Source organism: Uloborus diversus, chromosome 2 (genome assembly GCF_026930045.1).
Source record: "Uloborus diversus isolate 005 chromosome 2, Udiv.v.3.1, whole genome shotgun sequence".
NCBI classification, from domain to species: domain Eukaryota; kingdom Metazoa; phylum Arthropoda; class Arachnida; order Araneae; family Uloboridae; genus Uloborus; species Uloborus diversus.
The window spans coordinates 93,852,521-93,865,027 of record NC_072732.1 but is presented as its reverse complement, the minus strand read 5'-3'; the positions used below and the strand labels follow the sequence as shown (position 1 = coordinate 93,865,027).

General features: G+C 31.2%; 1 protein-coding gene across 1 annotated transcript in view; it reads left to right on the top strand.

The window, feature by feature from the left end:
• Positions 1 to 12,507, top strand: part of LOC129235286 (uncharacterized) — a 115,825-nt gene that overhangs the window by 79,915 nt on the left and 23,403 nt on the right. The window contains exons 4-8 of the mRNA XM_054869007.1: positions 2,099 to 2,233; positions 2,404 to 2,472; positions 3,712 to 3,917; positions 6,571 to 6,637; positions 8,986 to 9,063. Of these exons, the coding sequence (XP_054724982.1) occupies positions 2,099 to 2,233; positions 2,404 to 2,472; positions 3,712 to 3,917; positions 6,571 to 6,637; positions 8,986 to 9,063 (555 nt within the window). The remainder of the gene's footprint in view (positions 1 to 2,098; positions 2,234 to 2,403; positions 2,473 to 3,711; positions 3,918 to 6,570; positions 6,638 to 8,985; positions 9,064 to 12,507) is intronic.

Genomic DNA, 12,507 nt, shown 5'->3' with positions numbered 1-12,507 from the left:
AATTAACTTCAAAAGATAATATTAGATTTTTTTTAATGATATAAACTTAATATGATCATAAAATCTAAATGAAATAACAAAATACGAAAAATGTTTTTATAGCTTTGTGAAAGAATTTGTCTCTAAATAAGTCTTTAGTGCATTGACTTTTTAACAAGATTTCACTGTGTTGCTATTTAAAAAAAGTTTAAAAAAAAAACTTTTTCCTCAATACAAAAAGAAACAGAAAACATTTTTGATAGTAAATTAACCTTTCAGCAATGTACAACATTGTATCACTTATATTTTTGTTAACTTTTGTAACCTTTTTTGTCTTCCTATTCATCATGACTATGTAAAAAGTTGGGACTTTGTCTCTTCAAGGAAGGTGGTTTGACAGTAATTTTTTCATTCACTTTCAGAGGTGTTGACCAGCAGTTAAGTCTGTCATTTTTTCTTTTTACGTTAAAACTAGCAAAAATACCAGGTGTTGCCTGGGTCAATAATAATTGTGATAAACAATCGCTACTTTCATTCGTTTTCTGTGTCAACTGAAGGAAGTCAACAAATTGCTTTGACGTGATTAAAAATCGAGCTTCTTCCTTACCCATGAAAGTAAAATAGCAATAAGTATAAAGAACGAAATACTATTCAGATACTTTTTATTGATACTTAGGAATGACTCATTCAACCTTTGTCCCATTCTTTATCATTCTGCCCTTTTATGAAAAGAAAAATAGACATTTAAGAATTATTATATTGCATTCACTGCATTTTTACTTTACTTAAATTTAAATAAATTTCACGTAGAAGTTTGATATTAAATAGTACTATTCTATTTGTGTAACAAGGTCATGAAAATTTTTATTAAATCATGAAAAAGTCTTGGAAAAGTCATGGAATTTTTTCATCTAAAAAGAGTATGAACCCTATAGAAATTTATGAGATGCAATTCAATGCTGAATCATTTCAGTTTATTTAAATACTTTTCCTTATTAAGTTGAGAAGCTTTATGAAATAACTAGCAAACATACCCGGCATTGCCTGAGTCAGAAATAAATGTAAGAAACAATTGCTACTTCCTTTCGTTTTCTGTTTTAACTGAAAGAACTCAAAACATATCACTTTGACGTGATTAAAAATCGAGCTTCTTCCTTACCCATTAAAATAAAATAGCAATAAGTATAAAGAACGAACGAATATTCATTTAGAAACGAAAACACAACATTAAAGCATATAAAAATTTGAAGAATTTCCAAAATATGAACTAACAAAAACAAAGATCACTAAAAAACCCGTGCGCTTTATGTAATTAAATAGTACACACATACAAAAAGAAAAAAAAAAAGCTCTCTGGTATGTTTCCCTAAGTGTGCAAAAAGTAGAGTTTCAAATTGCTTCAATGACTTTAAACTCATGTTTGCTACGGAGAAGCCTTGATTCTAAATTTTCAATATGATTACTATTAATATTGATGTTGTAAGGCAACAAATTTTTGTAACAATGAGTTTTGAATTTAATCATTTAATGGGGAGATTACATGAAGTTTACTGTTTTCCATCATAACTTTTTTAAACTAAATTTTTTAGAAATAAATTATAGCCTATGTTACTTCCTGATAATGTTGCTATCTGTGGTGAAAAAATGATTAAAATCTGTCCAGTACTTCTGAAGTTTACCCCGGACATCATTGCATACAGAAGTAGCCATTTATGTATATAGCTGACGATAAAAATCCTAAGAAAGCAATAAATATCATGCTTGCTCCAGAGAAGCCTTGATTCAAAATTTTCATTATGATTACTATTAATATTGCTGTTGTAAGGCAAAGAATTTTTGTTACAATGGGTTTTATATTTAACCATTTAATGGGGAAATTGCGTGAAATTTACTGTTTTCTATCATAACTTTTTTTAACTAAGTTTTTTAGAAATAAATTATAACCTATGTTGCTCCCTGACAATATAGCTATCTATGTAGAAAAAATGGTTAAAATCGGCTCACAATAGTTTTGAAGATTACCCCGGACATACATGCATACAGAAGTAGCCATTTATGTATATAGATATATGAATTTTCTCATACATATATTCTTTTTTTTAATTTATATTTTTTGTAGGGAGCTAGTGGTGCTTTTGCATATATTGCTGCTCAAGGACCACTTCCAAATACTGTTGTTGATTTTTGGAGGATGATATGGGTTTGTGAAGTCCAAGTCATTGTTATGGCTTGCAATGAGCAAGAAGCTGGGAGAGTAAGTTTCTTGTCATAAACTATTGTTGACTTTGTATATTAGTGTGTAACTATAGTATTAAAAAAGCTTTTTCCTTTTTCTTTTTTTTTCTTTACAAATTCATTCAAACAGTTTTTAAAACTGAACTGAAATTTTTGAAAAGTTGTAATAATATTTGAATGTTTTAACAGTACAAATGTGAAAAATATTGGCCTGATGAAAAGCAAATCCTTAATTTTGGAAACGTTTCAATTGAACTGGTGAGTAATATGTTGTGTATCCTTTAAAGGTTCATAAATAGAACTTTAAGCAACAGATTTCTTTCCTTTTCAATAAATTAGCTAATTATAAATGCATTAATTATTGTCTTGCTGTTGTGAGTTAAGTTGCAAGAAACATTAGATCAGTATTTCTTACAAAAATGCACGGTCTATCCTTCAGAACTTTAAAACACTTTAGCCTCATTATAGCTGGATCATTTTACTAACAATCATCTGTCTTACACCTGAAAATTTACAGTAAGAGTACTGACTCATGCCCACAAACTGTTAAGCTTATCAATTTACTCCAAATATATTGAGGTTTGCTACCAATAAGGTTAACCAATGTGTTCTTGTTGAATGGTAAACTTTAAAATGAGTATATTCATGATGAATTCAAAATAATTTGTAAAATTTAACATCTGAAACTACAACAGTATAACTCTAATTATCCAAACTCTGACTCTCTGAACCACTGATTACCTGCATCCCTCTCAAAATTAAAAAAAAAGACTTAAATGTACTGCGATTTGCAAAATAGTGATTCTAGCTAACACATGCCTTTGTCCTTTCTTGGGCGAAGCTAGTGTATGCGCAGCGCGATCATTACTGAATGATTAGTTATAGTGCTGTTCTATTGTTGGCTGCCACGCATCAACTGGTTAGTTAAAACTTTTTCTTTGAAAGAAGTCCCCCCCCCCCCCCATTTTCTACGTACAGACTAATTAATTAAAATGGGTTTTTTTTTCGGAAAAAAATCCAACTATCCAAATCAGGTCCAATTCCAATTGATCTGACTAATTGGAGTTCTACTGTACTCTTCCAAATTTTAAAGGGAACTATTGAAACTCTTGTTTATTTATTTTATGTAAATGATCTCACTGTAAAAAAATTTCACGTTTTCTATTATTAAAGATTCTTTTATGTTTGCAATATACCTCCATAATGAACTATATCTCAGATAGAAATGTCTTTGCTAATTTGTCTTTAATTTCATTTGTAGGACCTTGATTTTTTCCTCAAATAATGAGCATCAATTAATTTTTAATTAGTGGCCCAAAATCGTTTGGAAAGACAAATTTCTGCTCCTGAATTTTTCTTAAAGTAATGCTGTACTCAAGTCTGTTTTTATTGAAAGCATTTATCATTTAACTAATTTCAAAAAAGTTCAGGTACAGTATAAGTAATATGCATTATTATGTTTTGTACCTTTCTAATAAATGTTACGCTTATTTGTAGGTTCAAGTTACTCAAGTGTGTCCCGACTTTCTTGTAAGAACGCTTTTGGTGAAGTGTGATTCTGAAATGAGGGATGTGTATCAGTTTCATTATACCTCATGGCCTGATCATGGTGCCCCAGATGTAGTGCAACCAATATTAGAATTAGTGCGCTTGATGAGAGATTGCCAAGCTTCAGAGACTGTACCTATTCTTGTACATTGCAGGTAACACCTCCCCTCTTGCTGCTATTTTTTTTTAAATTCATTTAATAAGACATATAATTATAAAACAAACAGTGTTTTACCTAGTTGAAATTTTAAGATTTTTTTCATAAGTATTTATCTCTACATTATAAAGAATCTCTACTATATTCTTCTGTTGAAATTGTAAGGCATACTTTTTAAATTCTGAAATTAGAAGATTAGAACTACCTGTACAATTTGATGACCTTAGACAAATGTTTTCTTTCCAATTTCCAAAAATTATAATCCCTTATAAAACAATGATATTTCAGTGTGTTACATGAATTTTTTAAAAATTGTCGGTCATTACCACATATCTCAGGGTTCGTACGGGTCATGGAAATCCTGGAAAGTCATGGAAAAAAAATAAACAAATTTCAGACCTGGAAAAGTCATGAAAAATTAATATTTTCATTAAGATATCATGGAAATTTATTTCAAGTCATGGAAAAATGTCTTGGGTAGTAAGAAAGCAACAATTGCTAAAAGAGCGCTAGAAATATTGAGTGATTTAGTAATATTGCATATAAATTGAACGATCTCAAAAACAAATCCGAGTTTCGGAATCCAATTTCATCCGTTTCTGTAACAGCCGCTCACCTTTTTTTGTGATGTGATTTTACTACTGGGGCATTACTAATTTTGAACCTACCATTATTTTCAGTACTTCTTATATTTTATATTCTGTAGTAGTGGACTCGTACTTTCTTGATTTTGCCACGCCCCCTCAAAAAGTGTAATTCAATTTTATCCGAGTTCGTTTCAACCACTTGTAAAAAGTTCATTATTAAATTTATCAGAATTTATCTTTATATGTTGAAGGTTTTAAAATGAAGACTTTAGTCAGGCAATAGAACATAGAAATAGTGGAATTCTAATACTCTAAAACAGTAGTGCCCAACATATAGCTCGCAAAACTGATCCTTTTAGCCAGCTGAAATGTTTGGTTTGGAAAAATGAATTTACTGTAAAAAGTAGCTTCGCATTAATGAACGATTATGCTGTCCAGTTACATAAGTGATTAGATGCACCATTGACATCAAAGGTCAATGTTTTTACGAAGTAAATTTATTATTTTAAACTTATTCGATTTTTATACCATTCATTACTATTCTGCCCTATTTAATAAATAATTATTAGACATTTAAACATCAGTGTATTGCATTGATTATATTTTTATTTTACTTGAATTTATGTGATGAAGAGAAATAAGAATAATTTATTACTTTCAGTAATATGCACTGATATTTTTCCGTCACAAGTAAGTGCTCCAATGAGGTAATGGCACTCATGTATAAGTTTTTCTAATACTCATTTCCGAAAAAAATTGGCAAGTTTGACATTAATTAGTACTATTCTCTTCGTGTAGCAAGGTCATGAAAATTTTTATGAAGTCATGAAAAAGTCTTGGAAAAGTCGTGGAATTTTTTCATCCGAATTGAGTATGAACCCTGATATCTGTACCTCAGAGCTAGACTAATGCAAGTCCAAAAATTGCAATTTTCAGTTTATTGGTGCTTTGTATGTAGAATCCTATTCCGCATTAAGCTATATGAACGTTATTCTAAAAAAAATTTAAATCCTTCATTATTATTTTCCAGTGTTAAAAGAGAGCAATTCCCATCTTTTGCATGCACCAGGCAAACATTTTCTGCCTCTCCTGTAAAGCACTGATTATGTGACTTATGTAAGTGTGGCTTTGAGGTACTGTCCAACCACAGATTGTATGGAATTTTCAAACGTCCAAATAAGATGAATCTACCTGAATGAGAGGGAAAATATTGATATATATTAGAGATAGAGTAAAATATTGATGCACATATTCCATTCATTTGAATGAGACTCTGCTTCTGCAAAAGCTGACATCACTAAAAATAATAGATTCTTCCATTTCCGGCTGTAAAACGGATGTTTGTCTTTCCATACAATCCATGGTACAGATATTAAGAAACGATGTGTATATTTTTTCGTTGCTAAAAATATATTGAGAACCACGTTCCATTAGCAATCTCAGAAACCTAATTCCCATTAAATTACCAAAAGATCAAGAACTGGTGCTATTAATGAATTATGCATAGAATATTTAAATATATTTGAGTAATTATAAAACCTTTTTATATACATACATATTTTTTGAATTGTGACACTTTAGTGTAGTGGCCAAAATTCTGCAATCTGATTCTGGATTTTAATGCTGCAGTATTTTCACCAGAAGTTGCATACAGCAGGATTTCTCACCACACCTGTCAATCTGTCATGCCCCTAAGTATCCTAAAAATCCATGTGCCCTGGGTCATAGAAATTTTTCATTAGACTGAAATATTTTATATAAGATGAATGTATCAAAAAATAAATATAAATGAATAGTTTAAAATTTTTGTCGTGCTTGAACAAAACATTGGCTTATTCTTGAACTCAGTTTTTAAAACTTTTTTTAAATTTTTTTGCCGGCAAAAGAGTGAAATGATAAATACTTGTATTTGTAAAAGTTGAAATTAGAAATAATTTTTTAGGCATTTATATTCCAAGAATTATAACATAAAAATGAAATACTAAATGGATATCATCTTAAAATTGCTTTTTGACATTGTAAAATATACTTTTAAAAAGTATTTTGAGTGTTCATTTATTTCAGTGCTGGATGTGGTCGAACGGGTACAATATGTGCTGTAGATTTTGTTTGGGCCTGCTTGAGAAATGGGGTGAGTTCATTTTTTGGTTATTTCATCATCATTTTTTTTTCTTTTTTTTTTACGTATTAAAATTATTTTTACTTTTGAAATGAATTTTTTCTCTTATTCTATACTGTGACAAATTTTCAGAAGCTTTTAAATATCTTATTTCTAGAGTGATCAATTATTTCAATTTTTTAATCAAAAAATTTGTCAAACACTTTAAATTTAAAGTTAATGTTTAATATGTTGTGCATTTGTTTGAACTGCTGACATTTCTTCAGTTTTTTTCAATAGCTTCATATCTGCCTTTTGTTAAAATTTTCTAGTCCATGCAAGGCTCATAGATATGATGTTTTTTACCCATTGAGTTCAGTTGATATTTTATATAAACACCATTTAGTATTTATACTTGAAGAGTACATTATCTAGTACTTCCACTAAGCTTGATTTTTTACCATAATATTGATTACGTATTTCATCATCCACTTTTCCTTTTTTTTTTTAAAAAATCTGATTGTGATCTTCATTTATTTCTTTTTGAAGAGTACTGAAGACTCCCGATTAACTGGCCTCCATTTAACCAGATCCCTGCTTTGACTGGCTGTGATTAGTTTTTAGTATGAAAGTCGAAAAACAAGTCATAAAAAAATAAATAAATATTCATGATTATGTAAATAGTATAATTGTATGTATAAAAGAATCAACTTAAAGAAAGGGGAAGTACAGTCAGTGCAGTGAACAGTATCAGATTTTTCTCAATTAAGATATAATACATAGGAGTTTTCAAAAGTAAATTAACAGGAGCTCTGACAGGTGTGCAGATTCTATTATAAATAAAAATCACACTGAATATAACAAAACTGATCACAGCTTTCGAACTGTACCAGTAGGACAGAGTTGGGTGTCCAATAACAAGATAAAATATCAGTTAGAAGATAGTTGCATTGCTAGAAACATGTCCCACCAATGAAATAAGAAATATGATAATGTTTTTGCATTGGGAGGTATTGGACCACTCTTCTTACAGCCCTGACCTTGCATCAAGTGACTTCCATCACCTTTAAAGAAACACTGTGAGGTCCGGCATGGATGAAATCCTTGTCAGGAATGTGAAAGCACATCAAGATAGCTTGTTGAATCGCAGCATCGGTTCTTAACTGCTGACCTCCCAAGTGTTTCTTTTAAGATCCAAAGAGATGGAAATCACTTGGTGCAAGGACGGGACACTGTAAAGAGGATGACCCAATTTCCCATCGCAAAAACATTATCACACTTCTTTTTCATTGGCGGTACATGTTTCCGTTAATGCAGCCATCTTCTAACTAACATTCTTTTCCTGTTAGTGGACAACCAGCTCCATCTACGAGTACGGTTTGAATGTATATCAGATGAATCATCTTTGTTATCTTAAGTGGGATTTTTATTCATACAGAGAATCTATATGGTACCTTTCTTTTTGAAACCCCCTCATAGTTAGAGTCTCTTGATGTAGTTCAATATGAGGATGACTCCAAAATCTAATGACAAGGTGACCCCCATTATATCACTTAAAGAAGAAGCAAATTCATTAACAATGACATCACGCAATATAGAACAATAGACGCCAGCTTTCTCTAATAATTTTATATGCTTTTGAAAAAACTCCAAATTTATGCATCAAGTATCCAACTTCCACCTATCAGCAGTAAAAAAGATGAGTAATTTTTTTTGTATTCCTCTTAAACGTGTGTCAAAAGCTTCTTCAATTATTTTGGCCATGGCATATTTTAATAATTGTTTTAAGGCAAATTATTGGTTAGGCATCTCAATGCTTAATTTTTTTAATGCATTCTTCAACAATCATATACATGTACATTTTTTATTATCTTTTTAGCATTCGCCGCTTTAACCAGAATTTCGCATAACCGGATTACCCCCAGTTCCATGATTTGAGCCAGTTATTTAGGAGTCTACTGTACTATTGAAAATTTATCAAGATGTCACATGTCAATGGCATGTTGGTCCTATAGGGCACATTGGACCACATTATTCAACTCAATTAAATTGCTCTTACAAAATTGATAAATATAAGTCAAAGTGTGACTAAAATGTTAAAAATCAGATTATTGTTATCGAGAAGCATATTTGATTGCAAAATGAAATAGAATAACTACTCTTTAAAAAAATAATGGCAAAATTATTAAATGTTAAAAAATAATAAAATCTCTTTCATTCAACACTTATAATTTAAAAGAAAATAAATGTTTATTTAAGTTAACAAATAATGTTCATTAAATATTGCTCCACTTTTTTTTTATTATTAATACACGTATAATGCATTTTCAATCTTGACTATTAATGTACATACATTTATTATAACTACCATATTTTTTTAGAAACTGGATGAAGACTTTTCTTTCTTCAATATTGCTTTAGAGCTACGGCGGCAACGAATTGCAATGATACAGACTAAGGTATTTTTTCACTTATCTCATTTGTCAAATAAAGCAATTTTTGCATTGTTTTCATTCAATAACTTAAGAGTGACATCTTGTTACAAAAAATTCAAGGGACTGCAAATTTTATTTGTTGTACTAAATATTACATTGTAACAGACATCCAGCACTGTAATGGAAATTAAATCAGAACTGAACATTTATTTCGTTGAAACAAATGTTTCATGTGTTTCTGCTTTGGCCCTGGCTATTGGGCGGTAATTTACTGAATTTCTTTGTATTATTATTTGTTGGAACAAAGTTTCACTGCATATGTTCTTTGGTGTTAAAATATTGATTCTATCCGCTTCCTATCACATTTTACACTATTCAAGATTGTGGCAGAGCATTAAAGAATATTGTCAAGGGATTGTTTTATATATATCACCATTTCTCTTGTGAAAACTTTAAATCCTTTTTTAAAATGAGTTTTGCTGATTTTAAAGTTTTGTGTAGTATCTTTTTGAAATACAAAATAGCACCTTTACGAAACTTTGATTTGCAAATAAAAATCTTCAAAAAAAATGTCATTGCCAAAACAAATATGGTTCCAATATTTAAAAATCTTTTTAAGCATGCAAATGATGCTTTAGTTCTATTATTGTATCGTCTTTCTGCCTTTAACTTTATACTAAGCTAGTATTTCCTCTAGAAGTATAATTTATTTTGTTTCATCTAATATGTTTCTTAAAATAATATCCATATCAGAAATTTTCAATTCACATAAAAGTGATTTTAGTACATTTTCAAAACTCAAGCAAACTTAAACACATACTTGTTGCATTTTATGGACCGTTTACTTAAAAACTAACCGTTCACAACTATAAATATATTTTGCATTTTCCATGGGAATTATTATAAACTAGTGGTACCCGCACGGCTTTGCCCGTAGTTGTAAATTGAAAGGTTATTTGGTTCGCCTGTATATTTACAAATAATGGATGACGAATTTCTCACCAATTGGCTATGTTCATTTACTCTCCCATTCCACATCTTGATAATTTCGTAATTTACTCGTCCATCTTATGATAATTTTGCTCCGGAAAGTGTTCTTAAAATTGAATTAGAAGAAGAACAAAATCGAATTTTCTAAAAATCGCTTCGAGGTGTACACCCCCATGCTACAAACTAACTTTGCCAAATTTCATGAAAATCGGCCGAACTGTCTAGGCGCTATGCGCGTCACAGAGATCCAGACAGAGAGACTTTGAGCTTTATTATTAGTAAAGAAGATTTGCTTAATTTTTTCAGTCTTATTAAGTATCTGAAGGGTAGGTACAGTTAACTGAAAGCTTTGCTGAAGCCACAATAGCCACTTTCAGTTCAGTCAAATTGAGCTACCCTTACTGTTTCTCCTTTAAAATGCTATTAGGGGAAAAGGAACTAGTTTCTTCATTTTATAAAATACTGGTGGTACCCACACGGCTTTGCCTATAATAGAAAATTAAAAAGTCTTTTGGTTTGCCTGTACAAATAATGTATCGTGAATTTTCTCGCCAATTGGCTTGTGCGCATGTTACGGTTCCACGGTATGATAATTTCGTAATTTACTCGTCCATCTTATGATATTTCTGTTCTTAAAATTGGAACAGAAAAAGAACCACATTGAATTTTCGAAAAATCGCTTCTAGGTGCACACCCCCACTCTGCAAACTAACTTTGTGCCAAATTTCATGAAAATCAGCTGAACGGTCTAGGCGCTATGCGCGTCACAGAGATCCTGAGAGACAGAGAGGGATAGATCCGGACAGAGAGACTTTCAGCTTCATTATTAGTAAAGAAGTCTTTTAAAATTATTCATAAATAAATGGGGGGGGGGAGCAGGGGGGATGTGCTGTCTGACAAGATTTTTTTCTTGATTCACTTGAGTTGAAATTGATTCACTTTGAATCCCTTCACCTGGTGTTAGGTCAGTTTATTGCATTTCCTTTGTAAACTTGCCATTTATATTTAACTCACCAATGTTAGAAAGTTCTTGTGCAAAATCTTGTAAACATGGCATCTGACTAAAGCAGAGTATGAACATAACTTGATTTTGCTTAGTTGGCATGTTTTTTTGTCAAACTTGATATGATAATATGAATATATGTGTGGCTTGTTAAGACCCATCTCCAAGGAAATTTCAGGCTGTGCTAGTGTTTGCGTCAAATAATCATTTGAAATATTTATTTCAAAAATCTTAAGCCCAAATTCATTCTCCAAAATCTTTGCTTGTGTTTCCCCCATTTCCCTCCTCTCTGAAAAGAGCTAAGTGATTTTTAGCCCCTTCCCCATTCAAGTACAACTACCCAGATATTAAGTCATGTGCACTTAGTTTGGTTGAAATTTCACCAATCTTTCCATAATGATAAGTAGACAAAAATGCATGCATCCATTTCAAATAATAAAGAGACATTTTCCCTATTACATCCACAATCTTTGGTGCAGCCTGCACAGGGACAGATACAGAAAATCATTATAGGGAGACAGGGTCATGTAGAAGAATACTCCCCCGCCCCCTGAACGAATCTCCGGTTTTGGGTACGAAACATTTCTGAAACTTCTTAAAGGGTCAATAAAAATAACCAAATCAGGCCAGAATAAGGTACCTTATTGGGGATAAACATTACAAATTAATTTCTTAAACTTTCAAAAATAATTAATGAATTGAAAAGATACTGTAGTTGTTTACATTTTATGCATATAAAGTGTATGAACAAAATGGGGATGGATGCTGTTGACGGTTAAGGGGGGAGTCATGACTCCTATGACCCTGTTTTTGTATCCGCCACTGAGCCTGCAGTATTAACACAAGGAAAAGTAAACTAGTGAAAGTAACTGAAATAAGCCCTAATTGATACATTGATACTATCAAAATAACCAATATAGACCGATATTTTTCAATAACTTTGAATTTATGCTTTAGGAGCATTAGTGAGATGTCTGGCAAGAGCATGCTCTTGTATGTACTACGATTAAAATGGGGAAACATAGCTTTAAAAGGCTTTGTTTTAATAGGCAAAAAGTCTTGATTTCAGTAAGCAAGTAATAGAGTGCAAGCCCGAATAAAAATGTATGTTATGTCCAGGAATACAATTTCCTTAAAAATTACAAAAGGGAATTATAATGAGAGAAAGATATTGAACCAGAAATTTCCCTGGGAATCACACATTTCAGGATTTCAAAGAATTACTTCTATAATGCATGTAACTGAGCAGAACTGTTGTTTAGGGAATCAACTGCCCCCCCCCCCACCTGTAGTTTGGAAAATTAATGTTTTTACATGTAAGTGGACGTTGAGTCACATTAAACCTTTTGCCCCGCTCCCAGAAAAATTACCTGACCTAAAATTAGAAATGTGTGACCGCATAGATAAACATTTACATTCTAATCCTGCATTGTGTTGTGCATTATTTTGTAAAATTATTTATTTGTTTAAAAAGG